This window comes from Piliocolobus tephrosceles, chromosome 17 (genome assembly GCF_002776525.5).
Source record: "Piliocolobus tephrosceles isolate RC106 chromosome 17, ASM277652v3, whole genome shotgun sequence".
Taxonomy (NCBI): domain Eukaryota; kingdom Metazoa; phylum Chordata; class Mammalia; order Primates; family Cercopithecidae; genus Piliocolobus; species Piliocolobus tephrosceles.
This window is the reverse complement of record NC_045450.1, coordinates 3,679,902-3,700,883: the sequence shown is the minus strand read 5'-3', so window position 1 is coordinate 3,700,883 and position 20,982 is coordinate 3,679,902. Positions and strand designations below refer to the sequence as shown.

The 20,982-nt window shown below is 52.6% G+C and overlaps 1 protein-coding gene across 2 annotated transcripts in view; it reads left to right on the top strand.

Moving 5' to 3' along the window:
- The window catches only part of CREBBP (CREB binding protein), a 160,403-nt gene extending 151,218 nt beyond the window's left edge, over positions 1–9,185 (top strand). For both annotated transcript variants that reach the window (XM_023225832.2, XM_023225831.2), the window contains exons 29-31: positions 2,115–2,276; positions 2,567–2,848; positions 4,378–9,185. In XM_023225832.2, coding sequence (XP_023081600.1) covers positions 2,115–2,276; positions 2,567–2,848; positions 4,378–6,534 — 2,601 coding nt within the window. In that variant the 3' untranslated portion in view covers positions 6,535–9,185. The remainder of the gene's footprint in view (positions 1–2,114; positions 2,277–2,566; positions 2,849–4,377) is intronic.
- The last annotated feature ends 11,797 nt before the right edge of the window (positions 9,186–20,982 follow it).

The following is a 20,982-nucleotide window of genomic DNA, read 5'->3' as shown; positions in this document are numbered from 1 at the left end:
CTGCACTTCAGCCCGGGCGACAGAGCGAGACTCCGTCTCAAAAAGAAAAAAAAAAAATTACTTGTCTATATTTTCTTAATTTCATGAACATATTTATTTTACAATTTTGTAAAAATAGACTTCCAGGCTGGGCATGGTGGCTCACGCCTGTAATCCCAGCACTTTGGGAGGCCGAGGCGGGTGGATCACTTGAAGTCAGGAGTTTGAGTCCAGCTTGGCCAACATGGTGAAACCCTGTCTCTACTAAAAATACAAAAATTAGCCGGGTGTGGTGGTGCGTGCCTGTAGTCCCAGCTACTCAGGAGGCTGAGGCAGGAGACTCGCTTGAACCTGGGAGGTGGAGATTGCAGTGAACTGAAATCACGCCACTGCACTCTGGCCTGGTGACAGAGCAAGACTCCAACTCAAAAAAAAAAAAAAAAATTGACACCAGCCGATGCAGTGGCTCGTGCCTGGAATCCTAGCACTTTGGGAGGCCAAGGCAGGCAGATCACTTGAGATCAGGAGTCTGAAACCAGCCTGGCCAACATGGTGAAACCCTGTCTCTACTAAAAATACAAAAATTAGCTGGGTGTGGTGGTGCACGCCTGTAGTTCCAGCTACTTGGGAGGCTGAGGCAGGAGAATCTCTTGAACCCAGGTTGCAGTGAGCCAAGATTGCACCACTGCACTCCAGCCTGGTGACAGAGCGAGACTCCGTCTCAAAAAACAATAGGCTTCTTTTGTTTTAAGGCTGACACACAAATTGAGCAGAGAGTTCCAGTATATTCCAGCACCCAGTTTCTCCGGTTACTAATGTCTTAGCGTGTCACGTTTGCTGCCACGCTGAGCCATTTGTTGATGTTGATGCATTATTATTCGCTAAAGTTCACACTGTATTCCAATTTCCTCAGTTTTCCCCTCATTTCCCTTTTCTGTCCCGAATCCCATGGAGGACTCATGTGACATCTGGGCTCCTTGGGCTCCTTGTCAGTGAGGCGGGATTGTTGAATTCTCTTTGGACTGACCCCTCTGAACACCAAGAGTCTCTCTCTCATCTTTTTAAAAATTAAGCTCTCTGGCTGGGTGCGGTGGCTCCCGCCTGTAATCCCAGCACTGTGGGAGGCCCAGGCGGGTGGATCACCCGAGGTCCGGAGTTCAAGACCAGCCTGGCCAACATGGTGAAACCCTGTCTCTACTAAAAATACAAAAATTAGCTGGGTGTAGTGGGCTGCGCCTATAATCCCAGGTACTAGGGAGGCTGAGGCAGGAGAATCGCTTGAACCTTGGATGCAGAGGTTGCAGTGAGCTGAGATTGTGCCATTGCACTTCAGCTTGGGTGACAAGGACGAGACTCTGTCTCAAAAAAATAATAAGTAGCCGGGTATGGTGAGGGGTGCCTATAATCCCAGCTACTCAGGAGGCTGAGGCAGGAGAATCACTTGAACCCGAGATCGCACCACTGCACTCCAGCTTGGCAACAATTGGGAAACTCCATCTCAAAAAAAATAAAGCTCTCTGTTGAAGTGTAAATGAGTTGACAAACCTGCGTTCTTTCCAGAGGAGGAGCCTGTGGGCTGAGAGCAAGCCCACTTTCAGCCACTCAGGTGCAGCAGTGATGGCCCCGGCAGGGAGCCAGCCTGCTCTCAGCAGGCCTTGGGTGGACCCTGCAGGAACCTTGGAGTCCCTGCTCTTGATGGGGCAGCTGCTTTTCCCATCAGCAGCTCTCCTGTCTCCTGAGAGCTCTCACGGTTTCTCGGGTGTGTAGAGCCTTCCTCAAGGCAGGCAGCCGCTGACCACAGCTGTGACGTGGAATCTTCTGCCTCTGGTTGTGGCTCAGTGGAAACGGCGCCCACTGCCCTAATTGTTAATTTCTGAACTTGCACTCTGCATCTGTTTTCCGCTCTAGAGGTGACGTGGCATACAGCTGATAATGGCACCAGCCTAGCCGAGGACAGGCCTGCTCTGTCCCAAAGGCAGCAGCACCTACAGCCACCTGTAGCTGTGCACGTGTGTCTGCCTGGCAGTGACCTGCTTTGGCCTGAGCTTCCTGATGCCCACGGCCTGGGAGCTGGGAATCCATACCAAGTGTGGAGGGGCACTTGCCTGGTCTCACAACCTTGTGTGTTGTTGCAGGGCAGTCAGGGCGACAGCAAGAATGCCAAGAAGAAGAACAACAAGAAAACCAACAAGAACAAAAGCAGCATCAGCCGCGCCAATAAGAAGAAGCCCAGCATGCCCAATGTGTCCAATGACCTATCCCAGAAGCTGTATGCCACCATGGAGAAGCACAAAGAGGTAGGCGTGGGCTGCGGTGCTGCAGCCGAAAAGAGGGAAAGACTTGCAGCTGGTGGTCGAGGGCCCCTGTGCAGGTCCGTGGCAAGAGGGAGGTGGTCCCCAGGAAGCCAGGTGTACCAGTAGGGTGACATCATGCAACGTGTCACCAATTCCGTTCCATCCCAAGGCATCAGGGCCCTCAGGCTCAGCCACCTGCCTTTTCTGCAGGCTGGGTGGCTGCGCCTTCCCTGAGCTCACCATTGCAGGTGCCACATCCCTTGTGTGAGACTAAAGCCCCTCCTCTCCTGCAGGTCTTCTTTGTGATCCACCTGCACGCCGGGCCTGTCATCAATACCCTGCCCCCCATTGTCGACCCCGACCCCCTGCTCAGCTGTGACCTCATGGATGGGCGCGATGCCTTCCTCACCCTCGCCAGAGACAAGCACTGGGAGTTCTCCTCCTTGCGCCGCTCCAAGTGGTCCACGCTCTGCATGCTGGTGGAGCTGCACACCCAGGGCCAGGACCGCTTTGTCTACACCTGCAACGAGTGCAAGCACCACGTGGAGACGCGCTGGCACTGCACTGTGTGCGAGGTAGGCCCTGTGCCGCCCCCGCCCCCGCCCCCAAAGCTGGCCTGGGGTCTGACGAAGCATCCTGTCCCTTTGCATGGGTGCCAGGGTTGGTGTCTGTACCAGACGGTGGTTGCACTGACTCCTCCAGAAGTCGGACAGTGTCACAAGGCAGAAGGCGTTGCCGTGTGTGTGTGTTTCCTAAACCTGCTCTGTGTAGCCACAGCCACAGGCCTGACCCTGGGGACAGCCAGAGGGAGCTATGCTGGGAAGTCTGGCCTGGCTGTGCCCAGTTACAGTCTTGCTAAACGGCTGGAAACACCCACTGTCCTGTTGGCGGCTTGGGCCCCTCTGGTCGCTTGTTCCCGACAGACCCCACAGTCGTGCTCCCTCACTCCCCTCTAGGAATTTTAACCCCACTGCAACATGGTGCGGGTGTCCCTTGCATGGGCTGAGTCAGGCTGTGCAGGGCAGGCAGGTGACAGATGCCACCATCCCCTCCCAGGACAGTCACCATCACTTGCCAACCCGGAGCCCACTTACTTGCTGTGGTGTCTGTGGGGAGGCAGAACAGGTCCTCACCAGAGTGAGAGCCTTTCTTCTCTCCCCACCCTCACATACCTCTCCTGCTTTCCACCTTTCTCCAGTCTCCTTTGTCCTCTTTCTAGTTTCTGAATACGGCAGTTTTCATGTCTTTCTGTGAACACAGTCATCGTACCTGGTCCTAGGACGCCATCAGGTTGCCAGGTGCAAGCAGTTTTCAGTAACTTGGGCTTGCGCATTGGGGAAGGCCCACTGATGCGCTGTGGGTAGCCCAGGCCTTCCCAGAGGCACTTCCTGGCAGCTATTGGCGCTTTGGGAGGGACCGGCCTCCCTCAGCCTTTCAGTGTCAGGCTTCATAGTTTGAGTACAGGAGTTGAACAGGCTGTGGCAGGGGCCGATGTGACTCCTAGGGCAGAGGAGGTCAGAAGGAACGGGGGCCGGTGTCTACTGTCCATGAGCTCACAGGCCGGGGCTTCTCAGGGCATAGGTCAGGTTATCTTTGAGCCTTCACGGCTGTTCCCAGGAATGAAGGTCCTTGGGAGCAACACACAGATGGTCCATGCCCCCATCCTGTCCATGCCCCCATCCTGTCCATGCTCCCGTCCTGACTGTGCCCCTGTCCTGTCCGTGCTCCCATCCTGTCTATATTCCCGTCCTGTCCATGCACCCTTCCTGTGTGGGTCTCCCACCTGTCAGTGCTCCTGTCCTGTCCGTGCTCCCTTCCTGTCCGAGTTGCTCACCTGTCCACGCTCCCATCCTGTCTGGGTCACCCACCTGTCTGTGCTCCCGTCCTGTCCGGGTCTTCCGTCCTGTCTGTGCTCCCATCTTGTCCATGTCTCCCATCCTGCCCATGCTCCCGTCCTTTCCGTGCTCCCATCCTGTCTGGGTCTCCTGTCCTGCCTGGGTCTCCTGGCACAGACCCAGACTTAGAGGTGTAGGGAAGCAACCAGGGTGCCTGGTGGTACTGGGCCCCATGCTGACACCGGCCTGTCCCCTTTCCTTGCTTGCAGGACTACGACCTCTGCATCAACTGCTATAACACGAAGAGCCATGCCCATAAGATGGTGAAGTGGGGGCTGGGCCTGGACGACGAGGGCAGCAGCCAGGGCGAGCCACAGTCAAAGAGCCCCCAGGAGTCGCGCCGGCTGAGCATCCAGCGCTGCATCCAGTCCCTGGTGCACGCGTGCCAGTGCCGCAACGCCAACTGCTCGCTGCCATCCTGCCAGAAGATGAAGCGGGTGGTGCAGCACACCAAGGGCTGCAAGCGCAAGACCAACGGTGGCTGCCCGGTGTGCAAGCAACTCATCGCCCTCTGCTGCTACCACGCCAAGCACTGCCAAGAAAACAAATGCCCCGTGCCCTTCTGCCTCAACATTAAACACAAGCTCCGCCAGCAGCAGATCCAGCACCGCCTGCAGCAGGCCCAGCTCATGCGCCGGCGGATGGCCACCATGAACACCCGCAACGTGCCTCAGCAGAGTCTGCCTTCTCCTACCTCAGCACCGCCCGGGACCCCCACGCAGCAGCCCAGCACGCCCCAGACGCCGCAGCCCCCCGCCCAGCCCCAGCCCTCACCCGTGAGCATGTCACCAGCTGGCTTCCCCAGCGTGGCCCGGACTCAGCCCCCCACCACGGTGTCCACAGGGAAGCCTACCAGCCAGGTGCCGGCCCCCCCGCCCCCGGCCCAGCCTCCTCCTGCAGCGGTGGAAGCGGCTCGGCAGATCGAGCGTGAGGCCCAGCAGCAGCAGCACCTGTACCGGGTGAACATCAACAACGGCATGCCCCCAGGACGCACGGGCATGGGGACCCCGGGGAGCCAAATGGCCCCCGTGAGCCTGAATGTGCCCCGACCCAACCAGGTGAGCGGGCCCGTCATGCCCAGCATGCCTCCCGGGCAGTGGCAGCAGGCACCCCTTCCCCAGCAGCAGCCCATGCCAGGGTTGCCCAGGCCTGTGATATCCATGCAGGCCCAGGCTGCCGTGGCTGGGCCCCGGATGCCCAGCGTGCAGCCGCCCAGGAGCATCTCACCCAGCGCTCTCCAAGACCTGCTGCGGACCCTGAAGTCGCCCAGCTCCCCTCAACAGCAACAGCAGGTGCTGAACATTCTCAAATCAAACCCGCAGCTAATGGCAGCTTTTATTAAACAGCGCACAGCCAAGTACGTGGCCAATCAGCCCGGCATGCAGCCCCAGCCTGGCCTCCAGTCCCAGCCCGGCATGCAACCCCAGCCTGGCATGCACCAGCAGCCCAGCCTGCAGAACCTGAATGCCATGCAGGCTGGTGTGCCGCGGCCCGGTGTGCCTCCACAGCAGCAGGCGATGGGAGGCCTGAACCCCCAGGGCCAGGCCTTGAACATCATGAACCCAGGACACAACCCCAACATGGCGAGTATGAATCCACAGTACCGAGAAATGCTACGGAGGCAGCTGCTGCAGCAGCAGCAGCAACAGCAGCAGCAACAGCAGCAGCAGCAGCAGCAGCAGCAAGGGAGTGCTGGCATGGCTGGAGGCATGGCGGGGCACGGCCAGTTCCAGCAGCCTCAAGGACCCGGAGGCTACCCACCAGCCATGCAGCAGCAGCAGCGCATGCAGCAGCATCTGCCCCTCCAGGGCAGCTCCATGGGCCAGATGGCGGCTCAGATGGGACAGCTTGGCCAGATGGGGCAGCCGGGGCTGGGGGCAGACGGCACCCCCAACATCCAGCAAGCCCTGCAGCAGCGGATTCTGCAGCAACAGCAGATGAAGCAGCAGATTGGGTCCCCAGGCCAGCCAAACCCCATGAGCCCCCAGCAACACATGCTCTCAGGACAGCCACAGGCCTCGCATCTCCCTGGCCAGCAGATCGCCACATCCCTTAGTAACCAGGTGCGGTCTCCAGCCCCTGTCCAGTCTCCACGGCCCCAGTCCCAGCCTCCACATTCCAGCCCATCACCACGGATACAGCCCCAGCCTTCGCCACACCACGTCTCACCCCAGACTGGTTCCCCCCACCCCGGACTCGCAGTCACCATGGCCAGCTCCATAGATCAGGGACACTTGGGGAACCCCGAACAGAGTGCAATGCTCCCCCAGCTGAACACCCCCAGCAGGAGCGCACTGTCCAGCGAACTGTCCCTGGTCGGGGACACCACGGGGGACACGCTAGAGAAGTTTGTGGAGGGCTTGTAGCATTGTGAGAGCATCACTTTTTTTCCCTTTCATGTTCTTGGACCTTTTGTACTGAAAATCCAGGCATCTAGGTTCTTTTTATTCCTAGATGGAACTGCGACTTCCAAGCCATGGAAGGGTGGATTGATGTTTAAAGAGACAATACAAAGAATATATTTTTTTGTTAAAAACCAGTTGATTTAAATATCTGGTCTGTCTCTTTTTGCTTTTTTTTCGGGGGGGGGGTTCTTTTTTTTCCGTTTTGTTTTTGTTTGGGGGGAGGGGGGTTTTGTTTGGATTCTTTTTGTCGTCATTGCTGGTGACTCATGCCTTTTTTTAACGGGAAAAACAAGTTCATTATATTCATATTTTTTATTTGTATTTTCAAGACTTTAAACATTTATGTTTAAAAGTAAGAAGAAAAGTAATATTCAGAACTGATTCCTGAAATAATGCAAGCTTATAATGTATCCCGATAACTTTCTGATGTTTCGGGAAGATTTTTTTCTATAGTGAACTCTGTGGGCGTCTCCCAGTATTACCCCTGGACGATAGGAATTGACTCCGGCGTGCACACACACGTACACACACCCACACACATCTATCTATACATAATGGCTGAAGCCAAACTCTTGTCTTGCAGATGTAGAAATTGTTGCTTTGTTTCTCTGATAAAACTGGTTTTAGACAAAAAATAGGGATGATCACTCTTAGACCATGCTAATGTTACTAGAGAAGAAGCCTTCTTTTCTTTCTTCTATGTGAAACTTGAAATGAGGAAAAGCAATTCTAGTGTAAATCATGCAAGCGCTCTAATTACTATAAATACGAAACTCGAGAAGATTCAATCACTGTATAGAATGGTAAAATACCAACTCATTTCTTATATCATATTGTTAAATAAACTGTGTGCAACAGACAAAAAGGGTGGTCCTTCTTGAATTCATGTACATGGTATTAACACTTAGTGTTCGGGGTTTTTTGTTATGAAAATGCTGTTTTCAACATTGTATTTGGACTATGCATGTGTTTTTCTCCCCATTGTATATAAAGTACCGCTTAAAATTGATATAAATTACTGAGGTTTTTAACATGTATTCTGTTCTTTAAGATCCCTGTAAGAATGTTTAAGGTTTTTATTTATTTATATATATTTTTTGAGTCTGTTCTTTGTAAGATATGGTTCTGGTTGTTCGCTCATAGCGGAGAGGCCGGGGCTGCGGTTGTGGTTGTGGCGGCGTGGGTGGTGGCTGGGAACTGTGGCCCAGACTTAGTGGCTGCCTGGAGGCTTTTCTTCCCAGAGACTGAGGTGGGTGGCTCAGCGTTGGCCCCACACATTCGAGGCTTACAGGGGGCTGTTGCTCACAGTTAGGGTCGTCAGTGGATCTGGAACTGCACGTGGCCCACTCCTCCATCCTCCCTGTCCATCACAGCTGCCACCCCCAGAGGCAGGGCCGCTTCCCGTGTTCAGGTGGCTCCCCACATACACAGCTCCCAGAATCTGAGGCAAAGGGTGCTCCAGGCTCGCGAGGTGCTTCCTGACTTCCCCCCACATCCTGCGGCTGCCACGCAGCGTGTCCCGTGTGGCCTGTGAGGAAATGCTGAGGGACAGACACCTTGGAGCACCAGCTCCAGTCCCTGTTGCAGTGGGAAAGGCCCCCACTTTGGAGGATACTTGCCTTTAGGCACATGGTCTGCCTCCCTTGGAGTCCAGTTCCAGGCTCCCTTACTGAGTGGGTGAGACAAGTTCACAAAAATCATAAAAGCAGAGGAGGACCGTCGGTGGGGGAGCTGCAGTTCATCCCCTAGCCTACCGCCCGCAACACCCAGAGAATCACTTTATCCCTAGTCCTCCAGCAAAGGCTGCTCTTGGCGGGGGGGTGATGGTAAATTTGGAAATCATGGCCCAAATAGCTTCCATTTGGGCCCTTTACATTCTCAGGTATTTTTTTTAAATACTTGAATACTTGGTTTGGGAATCTAAGTTCGAGGAACCTGTCTGAGAAATTGGAAACATCCAATCTAGTTTTAGCATAGAGCTTTGAACCTTGAGTTATAAAATGTAGAATAATTAAGCCAAGTGAAAATAAGACCACCATCTGGCACCCCCGACCAGCCCCCGGTTCACCCCATCCCAGGAGGGGAAGCACAGGCCGGGCCTCCGGTGATTGCTGCGCCTGCTCGGCCTGCTGGGTTCTTACACCTCCACCGTCCTCTTCACCTTTTCCAGCCATAGGGAAGTCTTGAGCCATGTGTTCAAACAAGAGGTGGGGCTAGAGCCTGGGAGCAGTAGCTCTAAGCTCACGCCCAGAAAGTGGCACCCTCCTGGTTGTGCAGCCTTTTAATGTGGGCAGTGGAGGGGCCTCTGTTTCAGGTTATCCTGGCATTCAAAACTTTATGTACCAACCTCATCCTCTTTGGAGTCTGCATCCTGTGCAACCGTCTTGGGCAATCCAGATGTCGAAGGATGTGACCGAGAGCGTGGTCTGTGGATGCTAACCCTAAGCTTGTCGTAAGGAAATTTCTGTAAGAAAGCTGGAAAGCCCCAACGCTGTGTCTCATGCTGTATACTTAAGAGGAGAAGAAAAAGTCCTATATTTGTGATCAAAAAGAGGAAACTTGGAATGTGATGGTGTTTATAATAAAAGATGGTAAAACTACTTGGATTCAAAGATGGTTCAGATTGGCTAATGACTTAGAGTTAGCTCAACAGCTCGTCATTACAGGATTGCAGATGCGGGCCGGGCGCGGTGGCTCACGCCTGTAATCCCAGCACTTTGGGAGGCCAAGGCGGGTGGATCGTGAAGTCAGGAGTTCGAGACCAGCCTGGCCAAGGTGGTGAAACCCGGTCTTTATTAAAATACAAAAAAATTAGCCGGGCGTGGTGGTGGGCGCCTAGAATCGCAGCTACTCAGGAGGCTGAGGTAGAGAATCGCTTGAACCCAGGAGGCGGAGGTTACAGTGGCAGTGAGCCGAGATCGCACCACTGCACTACAGCCTGGGCGGCAGCGAGACTTCATCTCAAGAAAAAAAAAAAAAGATTGTAGGTGCTGGTTGGGCTTGGTGGCTCATGCCTATAATGCCAGCACTTTGGGAGGCTGAGGCGGGTGGATCACATGGTCAGGAGTTTGAGATGAGCCTGGCCAATATGGTGAAACCCTGTCCCTACTAAAAAAATACAAAAACTTGACCGGGGTGCGGTGGCTCACGCCTGTAATCCCAGCATTTTGGGAGGCCAAGGCAGGCGGATCACGAGGTCAGGACTTTGAGACCAGTCTGACCAGCTTGGTGAAACCCTGTCTCTTCTAAAACTACAAAAATTAGCTGGGCGTGGTAGCGCACCCCTGTAATCCCAGCTACTCAGGAGGCTGAGGCAGGAGAACCACTTAAACCCAACAGGCGGAGGTTGCAGTGAGCCAAATTGCACCACTGCACTCGGCCTGGGCAACAGAGCGAGACACTGTCTCAAACGAAAAGAAAAGAAGAAAACTTAGCTGGGCGTGGTGGTACCCACCTGTAGTCCTAGCTACTAAGAGAGCTGAGGCAGGAAAATCAGTTAAACCCAGGAGGTGGAGGTTACAGTGAGCCAAGATCATGACACTGCACCCCATCCTGGGCAACAGAGTAAGACTTCGTCTCAAAAAAAAAAAAAATTGCAGATGCTTAGTGGAGTTTTTCTCCACAGAGCATGTGTTTGATGCTATCTTTGAAATTCTAGCATGTTAACATAGAATGAGCTGTCCCTGGATAATGTGCCATGGAGAGGCTTCTGCTTCTAAGATCTCAAGTTGGGCTGAGCACAGTGGCTCACGCCTGTAATCCCAACACTTTGGGAGGCCAAGGTGGGCAGACTACCTGAGCTCAGGAGTTCACAGGCAGCCTGGGCAACATGGTGAAACCCCGTCTACTAAAATACAAACACTTAGCCGGGTGTGGCAGCATGCGCCTGTAGTACCAGCTACTCGGGAGGCTGAGGCAGGAGAATTGCTTGAACCTGGGAGGCGGAGGTTGCAGTGAGCTGAGATCATGCCACTGCACTCCAGCCTTGGTGACAGAGCGAGACTCCAACTCAAAAAAAAAAAAAAAAAGAAGATCTCACGTTGAAGACATGTAACTGTCTTCCTTTTTTCTTTTTGAGACAGTGTCTCCCTCTGTCACCCTGGCTGGAGTGCAGTGGCATGGTCTCGGCTCACTGCAACCTCTGCCTTCCGGGTTCAAGTGATTCTCCTATCTCAGCCTCCCAAATAACTGGGACTAGAGGCATGTGCCACCATGCCCAGCTAATTTTTGTATTTTTAGTAGAGTCAGGGTTTCCCCATGTTGGCCAGGCTGGGTCTTGAACTCCCAACCTCAAGTGATCCACCCACTTTGGCCTCCCAAAGTTCTGGGATTACAGGCATGAGCAACCATGCCCAGTCCTTTTGATTACTATAAAATGGAACAAAAAATTGTATTCGAACTAAAACATGCTTTGAGCTTTGCATGGCAAAATCAACTGTTTTAAAAAATGAAAAACACCTTTTCATTAAGGAGATGATTGCACGTTGGTGGCCATTTTGCTGCCAGGAAGTTCTTAGCACAGGACAGCGTGTGCCAGGAAGCAGAGGCTGTACCCACAGTGCCGTAACAGATGGGCAGGGGCATGTAGGCGTGAGAATAACTTCATCTCAGACCATGAAGACATCACAGCCTCATGGACGTATGGATTTTATGTGTTAATTTCACATGAATTACTTGTATACGTTTCATAATAAATAGTCAGAGGTGGGGAAACACAGGTCTCTTATAAGATACTGAAGGAATTTAAGTGAATGTAATGCCCAGACTAGCAAAGTAGACGCTGAGGAACTTTGATGAATAGATGTCAGTGCTTTGCAGTTGATCTAAATTGTGCATAAAACGGTGCTTTTGACATGCTCGCATCTTTTTATAGAGGATTTACAGGAATTTTTTGGCTATGAGACCACTGTTAAATCAACTCACCAGATAGAAAAGTTCAATGGGAGCTAATATTTATAAAACACCTCAACTAAGAAAGTATTGCAAGAAGAAAAAAAAAAAGGGCCAGGCGCAGTGGCTTACACCTATAACCCCGACACTTTGGGAGGCTGATGCGGGCGGATCACCTGGAGGCCAGGAGTTTGAGACCAGCGTGGCCAACATGGTGAAACCCTGTCTCTACAAAAAATACAAAAATTAGCCAAGTGTGGCAGCACATGCTTGTAATCCCAGCTACTTGGGAGGCTGAGACACAATCGCTTGAAACAGGGAGACAGAGGTTGCAGTGAGCCAAGATCGCACCACTGCACTCCAGCCTGGGCGACGGAGCAAGACTGTCTCAAAAAATAATAATAAAGAAATAGATGGCCAGGCGCAGTGACTCAAGCCTGTAATCCCAGCACTTTGGGAGGCCGAGACAGGCGGATCATGAGGTCAGGAGATCGAGACCATCCTGGCTAACACGGTGAAACCCCGTCTCTACTAAAAAAATACAAAAAACTAGCTGGGCGAGGTGGCGGGCGCCTGTAGTCCCAGCTACTGGGGAGGCTGAGGCAGGAGAATCACATAAACTCGGGAGGCAGAGCTTGCAGTGAGCTGAGATCTGGCCACTGCACTCCAACCTGGGCGACAGAGTGAGACTCCGTCTCAAAAAAAAAAAAAAAGAAAGAAAGAAAGAAATAGATACGGCTGGATGCGGTGGCTCACACCTGTAATCCCAACACTTTGGGAGGCCAAGGCTGGTGGATCACAAGGTCAGGAGATCGAGACCATCCTGGCTAACACAGTGAAACCTCATCTCGACTAAAAACATACAAAAAATTAGCCAAGTGTGGTGGCGGGCACCTGTAGTCCCAGCTACACAGGAGGCTGAAGCAGGAGAATGGCGTGAACCTAGGAGGCGGAGCTTGCAGTGAGTGGAGATGCGCCACTGCACTCCAGCCTGGGCGATAGAGCAAGACTCCGTGTCCAAAAAAAAAGAAATAGATACAAGAAAGTATTGCATGGGCCAGGCACAGAGGCGCATGCCTATAATCCCAGCACTTTGGAAGACCAAGCTGGGAGGATTGCCAGAGGCCAGAAGTTGGAGACCAGCCTGGGAACATAGCAAGACCCCTGCCTCTACACACACACACGCACAAAATTTTGAGACACAGTTTCACTCTGTTGCCCAGGCTGGAGTGCAGTGGCGCGATCTCAGCTCACCACAACCTCTGCCTCCCGGGTTCAAGCGACTCGGCCTGCCAGGTTTTTGTGTGTGTGTGTGTTTGTTTGTTTTTGAGACGGAGTCTCACTCTATCGCCCAGGCTGGAGTGCAGTGGCGCAATCTCGGCTCACCACAACCTCTGCCTCCCGGGTTCAAGCTATTCTCCTGCCTCAGCCTCCCAAGTAGCTGGGATTACAGGCGCCCGCCACCAAGCCTAGCTAATTTTTTTGTATTTTTAGTTACATAGTGAGATGGGGTTTCACTATGTTGTCCAGGCTGGTCTTGAACTCCTGACCTTAGGTTATCCACCCACATTGGCCTCCCAAGGTGCTAGGATTACAGGCGTGAGCCACCGCACCCAGCCGACCTCCAGGGTTTAAGCGATTCTCCTGCCTCAGCCTCCTGAGTAACTGGGATTAGAGGCCCCTGCCACCAGGCCCGGCTAATTTTTGTATGTTTAGTAAATACAAGGTTTCACCATGTTGGCCAGGCTGGTCTCGAACTCCTGACCTCAAGTGATCCTCCTGCATTGGCTTCCCAAAGTGCTGGGATTACAGTCTTGAGCCACCACACCCAACCTATAAAAATTTTTAAAAGAATTAGCCAGTCATGATGCCACACACCTGTAGTCCCAGCTACTGAAGAGGCTGAGATGTGAGGATCACTTGAGCCCAGTAGGTTGAGGGTGCAATGAGCTACGATCGCACCACTGCACTCCAGCCTGGTCAACAGAGCAAGACCCTGTCTCTTAAAAAAAGATCCCAGTACTTTGGGAGGCCAAGGCGGGCAGATCATGAATTAGGAGCTCAAGACCAGCCTGGCCAATATAGTGAAACCCTGTTTCTACTAACAATACAAAAATCAGTGGCGCATGCCTGTAGTCTCAGCTACTTGGGAGGCTGAGGCAGGAGAATCGCTTGAATCCAGGAGGTGGAGGTTGCAGTGAGCTGAGATCGCGCCACTGCACTTCAGCCTAGGCAACAGAGTGAGCATTCATTTCAAAAAAAAATGAGAGAGAGGAAAAGGCTGGGCATGGTAGTTTACCTGTAATCCCAGCACTTTGGGAGGCCAAGGCAGGCAGATCACCTGACATCAGGAGTTTGAGACCAGCCTGGCCAACATGGCAAAACCCTGTCTCTACTAAAAATACAAAAATTGGCCGGGCGCGGTGGCTCAAGCCTGTAATCCTAGCACTTTGGGAGGCCGAGACGGGCGGGTCACAAGGTCAGGAGATCGAGACCATCCTGGCTGACACGGTGAAACCCCGTCTCTACTAAAAAATACAAAAAAACTAGCTGGGCGAGGTGGCGGGTGCCTGTGGTCCCAGCTACTCGGGAGGCTGAGGCAGGAGAATGGCGTGAACCCGGGAGGCAGAGCTTGCAGTGAGCTGAGATCCGGCCCAGTACTCCAGCCCGGGCGACAGAGCGAGACTCCGCCTCAAAAAAAAAAAAAAAAAAAAAAAATACAAAAATTAGCCAGGCATGGTGGCGTGCACCTGTGGTCCCAGCTACTTGGGAGGCTGAGGTAGGAGAACTGCTTGAACCCAGGAGGCAGAGGTTGCAGTGAGCTGAGATCACACCACTGCTCTCCAGCCTGGGTGACAGAGCAAGATTCTGTCTCAAAAAAAAAAAAAAAAGAAAACAGGCCGGGCGCGGTGGCTCACGCCTGTAATCCCAGCACCTTGGGAGGCTGAGGCAGGTAGGTCACGAGGTCAGGAGATTGAGACCATCCTGGCTAACATGGTGAAACCCTGTCTCAACCAAAAATACAAAAAAATTAGCCAGGTGTGGTGGCGGGTGCCTGTAGTCCCAGCTACTCAGGAGGCTGAGGGAAGAGAATGGCGTGAACCCAGGAGGCGGAGCTTGCAGTGAGCCAAGATCGCGCCACTGCACTCCAGCCTGGACGACAGAACGAGACTCCATCTCAAAAAAAAAAAAAAAGTTGTAAGTGTTACAGATATTTTTAAGGGGATTACGAAGAGACTCTGGCCGGGCGCGGTGGCTCAAGCCTGTAATCCCAGCACTTTGGGAGGCCGAGACGGGCGGATCACGAGGTCAGGAGATCGAGACCATCCTGGCGAACACGGTGAAACCCCGTCTCTACTAAAAAATACAAAAATCGAGCCGGGCGAGGTGGCGGGCGCCTGTAGTGCCAGGTACTCGGGAGGCTGAGGCAGGAGAATGGCATGAACCCCGGAGGCGGAGCTTGCAGTGAGCTGAGATCCGGCCACTGCACTCCAGCCTGGGTGACAGAGCGAGACTCCGTCTCAAAAAAAAAAAAAAGAAAAGAAAAGAAAGTGAAGAGAGGGGAAAATACAGCATGCGACAAACGCTGTTTACATGTATTCTTGTAGGGAACCAGAGGTGGTTAAGTAACCATCAAGTTCACAGAGCAGCGAGGGACAGAGAGGGTGCCAGCCCTTCCTCTACTGGAAAACTGTCCTGCACCTCCGCCTCTCATCCTCTCGCCACGCGTTCACCTTGGACTCACTTCGGGGTGCCTTGGGAAAGCGAGGAATTTATAATGCACCTACGTAGCCCGCAAGCATCGTGGCGGCAGTAAGTGGTAACCAAGGCCTTACAAAGGCCTGGTGGGGATCGGGCTTGCCTGCGTTGGATTGCCCACTGGTTAACTTTGGCACTGGAGAAAAAGAAACGTTGACAGTCCTCATGCTGGGCACCCCTAGTGTCCACTGCGCCAAGCTCCTGGTGTGGGTGACGCTGATCCATCCCCACCCAGTGTATGGAAGGGAACTGAGTGACGAGCAGGCTTTATCATCTCTGATCTGGAGTCCCCGTGGCTCCAGACTAGCAGCAAGAAAGAGTTTTCTTGGTCAGGCACGGTGGCTCACGCCTATAATCCCAGCAGTTTGGGAGGCTGAGGTAGGCAGGTAACTAGAGGTCGGGAGTTCCAGACCAGCCTGGCCAACGTGATAAAACCCTATCTCTACTAAAAACACACAAATTAGCCAGTCATGGTGCCTGTAGTCCCAGCTACGCGGGCGACTGAAGTGGGAGAATTGCTTGAACCTGGGAGGCAGAGGTTGCAGTGAGCCGAGACTGCGTCACTGCACTCCAGCCTGGGCGACAGAACGAGACTCCATCTGAAAAAAAGAAAAAAAGACGTGGCACCCAGTGGCAGCCTCAGGTCCTCTGCAACAGGATAGGAGTCTCGGCAGAGCTAAGGCTGAGAAACACCAGGGGCAGCCAACAGTCCCTGTGGTGGGCTTGAAACCTGAAGATACCTGGAAGGCGCTCCCTGGCCGTGTTGCTTGCCCCTGGAGAATACAGGGGTGCTAGGAGATGTCCTTCCTGTTCACTTGTGACAAGTGCAGGTTGTGAGGGAAATTGAAAAGGGAATCAAGTCATGCTTGCTTTTCAAAGACATAATTAGGGATGCCCAGCATTCCCGACCAATCACCCAGGTGAGCTGGAACACGCTTCCACCATCCTTCACGTTTCATGAGCTGCAGGGCCAAGGCTGTGCAGGCCAGCATGGCACCACCAGAAAGTGATGGGGCTAACAGGGACGACGGACAACATCCCCCTTCACCTCATGCCTGGGGAAGTTGGCACCTTCAAGGCCAGACATCAGGAAAGATAGCAGATGGCCGCATTTCCACCTGCCCGAAGCCCTGTCCTCCATCCATGCCCCAGGGACCAGCGTGAGAACTGGAACTGAGGCGCCCTCTTTACACCCAAGGAGACCCCAGGATAGCAGGCGCTGCTCAGGACACCAACCGTCTGGAATCCAGGCCCCCGGCACCCAGGTGAAGGAGCAGTCTTGAGGTGGCAAGGTGGGGTGGTGGGGACAGAGCCACCAGGCAGCCACACCAGCAAGGAGGGGGCCTTGCAGAGCTGCCTAAGTGGCCTGTGCGATTCCCCTGGGCACATAGGACTGAGCTGCCCTTTCACTCTGTTTTCTCTCAGGTCAGACCAATCCTCACTTGTTTTTTATTTATTTATTTATTTTTGAGACAAGAGTCTTGCTCTGTTACCCAGGCTGGAGTGCAGTGGTGTGATCACCACTCACTGCAGCCTCAATCTCCTGGGCAAAAGCGATGCTCACACCTCAGCCTCCCAAGTATCTGGGACTACAGGCGCCAACACATAGCTAATTTTTGTATTTTTTGTAGAGATAGCATTTTGCCATGTTGCCCAGGCCGGTCTCGAACTCCTGGGCTCAACAGATTTTCCTGCCTTGGCCTTGGAAAGCGCTGGGATTGCAGGAGTGAGCCACCACACCTGGCCCACCTGGCTAGTATTTGTGTTTTTTGCAGAGACAGGGTCTCTCCTGGCTTCTTTATTTGATTCTATTATTTTATTTTTTTGAGACAGAGTCTTGCTCGGTCACCAGGCTGGAGGGCAATGGCACCATCTTGACTCACTGCAACCTCCACCTCCCAGGTTCAAGTGATTCTCCTGCCTCAGCCTCCCGAGTAGCTGGGGTTACGGGCATGCACCACTATGCCTGGCTGATTTTTTTATTTTCTGTTGAGACGGGGTTTCACCATGTTGGCCAGGCTGGCCTCGAACTCCTGACCTCAAGTGATCCGCCCACCTTGGCCTCCCAAAATGCTAGGATTACAGGCGTGAGCCACCTCGCCCGGCCACTTCCTTCCTTTTTATGGCTGATTAATATTCCATTGTATGAACAGACCACATTTTGCTGACCCGTTCGTCTGTCCATGGATACCTGAGTTGCTTCCACATTTTGGCTGTTGTGAATACAGCACCGGGCATTTGTCACGGCCCTCAGCTGACCCCAGTGGAAGGCAGGGACTTTGTATGGGCAGCCTCACCTCATACTGGCCATAGAGGAGACTTGGGGATTCTTCCCTTTCCCTCCAAAAGCAGCTCCCAGTCATTCTCCACTAATTCAAGTCAAGTTTGTCTGCATGTAAACTTGTTTTCCTCCTTCTAGATTATTGGTTTATGCAGAGGCTGAAATCTGTGTGTGGCCATCTTAGGGCATGCCTTGGATCCCTCAGTACCTTAAAAAGCCACAAGTCCGGCTGGGCACCGTGGCTCACGCCTGTAATCCCAGCACTTTGGGAGGCCGAGGCGGGTGGATCACGAGGTCAGGAAATCAAGACCATCCTGGCTAACCCGGTGAAACCTTGTCTCTACTAAAAATACAAAAATAAATTAGCCAGGTGTGGTGGTGGGCGCATGTAGTCCCAGCTGCTCAGGAGGCTGAGGCAGGAGAATGGCGTGAACCCGGGAGGTGCAACCTGCAGTGAGTCAAGATCGCGCCACTGCTCTCCAGCCTGGGTGACAGAGCAAGACTCCGTCTCAAAAAAAAAAAAAAAAAAAAATGATGATTTCCTGAATGTGGTGAAAACGGGATGAAATGTGAAGCCAAGACGCCCCCCAACCTTGCCCCCTTTCCCTGGGCACATGCTGGAAAGGGCTCTGCCTGAAGTGTGGTGATGGGGAACACAGGCAGGTCCATGCAGGCCTATAGGAGGAGGCAGGAGTCTGGAAAGAATTCTAAGGACGTGCATGTGTGTTGGCAGGGGGATCACTGGAGGATCTGAGAGACGGAGTATGATCTGGCTGCCGTGGAGGATGGGAGGCTGTCAGAGTGGAAGCAGGGGGCCTGTCGTGGCTGCTGGAGTGGTCCAGGTGAGAGGACCCTGCTCTTCCACCCCAATCTGCCTACCCTCTTTCTGTTCCCCTTCTCAATTGCTTAAGCTGGGAACTTGCCACTTTCCACCTGGAAGCGTGTCCTGACACATCCTCTTCCAACACCTAACTCTGTCCCAGCCCCTCTGGAGGTCACTCTCCTGGCTCCTGCGCTTCTCTGCAGCACCTGCCACGAGCTGGAGTCACTATTTCTGGACAGTTATTGGAGTGAATCTTCAGTGTGCCTCCCAATTACCTGGGAACCTCAGTGGAGCTGCCTGGGCCCCACTCCGGGACTGAGAGGTGCTGGGAAATCGGCATTATGAGGTTGCAGCTGGGTCTGGACCAAATGTTAGACCAGGGTTTATGGTCTGAATCTCCAACTAGACTCTAACCTTCAGCAGGGTGTAAGGCAAAAATAAATTCTTTTTGTTATTTGAGATGGAGTCTTGCTCTGTTACCCAGGCTGGAGTGCAGTGGCATGATCTTGGCTCACTGCACCCTCCGACTCCCAGGTTCAAGCAATTCTCTGCCTCAGCCTCCCGAGTAGCTGTGATTACAGGCACCCACCACCACGCCCGGCTAATTTTTTTGTTTGAGATGGTAGCTCCTGTTGCCCAGACTGGAGTGCAATGGTGTGATCTTGGCTCACTGCAACCTCTGCCTCCCAGATTCAAGTGATTCTCCTGCCTCAGCCTCCTGAGTAGCTGGGATTATAGGCATGTGACACCACGCCCGGCTAATTTTGTATTTTTAGTAGAGATAGGGTTTCTCTATGTTGGTCAGGCTGGTCTCAAACTCCCGACCTCAGATGATCTGCCTGCCTCGGCCTCCCAAAGTACTGGGATTACAGGCATGAGCCACCGTGCCCGGCTGGCAAAAATACATTATAAGTCCCCCAACCCACGGAATGGACCATTCTTCTCGGCCAAGGGGATTTCGAAGACACCTAAAAAACTAGTTCAGGCCATAATTGGAAGGAGGGGGTCGGTCATGCCTCGTTATACGCTCCTCCCCTTGGAAATGAGGCACAACTGACCAGCGTTAACATTATAAGGGAGGTTTTTTTAAATTTATGTTTTTTTTTTTATTTTTTGAGATGGAATCTTGCTCTGTCACCCAGGCTGGTAGTGGAAGTGCAGTGGTGCGATCTTGGCTCACTGCAATCTCTGCCTCGTGGGTTCAAGCAATTCTCCTGCCTCAGCCTCCCGAGTAGTCCCAGCTGTACCACATGTGCACACCACTACACCCAGGTAAGTTTTTTTTTTTTTTTTTTTTGAGACAGACTTTCACTCTTGTTGCCCAGGCTGGAGTGCAATGGTGCGATATCAGCTCACCGCAACCTTCACCTCCTGGGTTCAAGTGATTCTCCTGCCTTAGCCTCCTGAGTAGCTGGGATTACAGGCATGCACCACCACGCTTGGCTAACTTTTTGTATTTTTAGTAGAGACAAAGTTTCTCCATGTTAGTCAGGCTAGTTTTGAACTCCTGACCTTAGGTGATCTGCCTGCCTGAGCCTCTCAAAGTGCTGGGATTACAGGCGTAAGCCTAATTTTTGTATTTTGGCCTAATTTTTGTTTTTTTGTTTTTTTTTTTTGAGACGGAGTCTTGCTCTGTCACCCAGGCTGGAGTGCGGTGGCTGGATCTCAGCTCACTGCAAGCTCCGCCTCCCGGGTTCACGCCATTCTCCTGCCTCAGCCTCCCGAGTAGCTGGGACTACAGGCGCCAGCCACCTCGCCCGGCTAGTTTTTTGTGTTTTTAGTAGAGACGGGGTTTCACCCTGTTAGCCAGGATGGTCTCGATCTCCTGACCTCGTGATCCGCCCGTCTCGGCCTCCCAAAGTGCTAGGATTACAGGCTTGAGCCACCGCGCCCGGCCTAATTTTTGTATTTTTAGTGGAGATAAGGTTTTGCCAGGTTGGCCAGGCTGGTTTCAACCTCCTGACCTCAAGTGATAAGACCACCTTGGCCTCCTAAAGTGCTGACATTATATGCATAAGCCACCACATCAGGCCACCTTTCCAGGTCTTTTTCTGATTCTGAAGAGATTGGCTGAGGGTCTAGGAACTTTTAATGGTCTGGATAGAAAACATCTGCGAAAACATTTGTCATCTATTACCTGTAAGGGTGGGCATCTATGAGACTTCATCTACATAATAAGAACCTTCGTCTCCACAACCTCTTGCTTTTATTTATTTATTTTTTTGAGACACAGTGTGGCTCTGTTGCCCAAGCTGGAGTTCAGTGGCATGAACTTGGCTCACTGCAACCTCTCCCTCCTGGGCTTAAGCAATCCACCCACCTTAGCCTCCCTTATAGCTGGGATTACAGGCCTCTGCCACCACATCCAGTACAGGTATGTTTAGTACAGACAAGGTCTCACCATGTTGCCCACGCGGTCTCCAACTCCTGACCTCAAGCAATTCGACCACCTCGGCCTCCCAGTGTTGGGATTACAGGCGTGAGCCACCGTGCTCGTGCCCACAACCCCTTATCTTCACTCAAGACACTCTTTTTTATTAATTCCAGGTCTGTAGAACTCTTTTTTTTTTTTTGAGATGGAGTCTCAGCTTTGTAGAACTCAACTTTTATTTATTTATTTATTTATTTATTTATTTATTTATTTATTTATTTATTT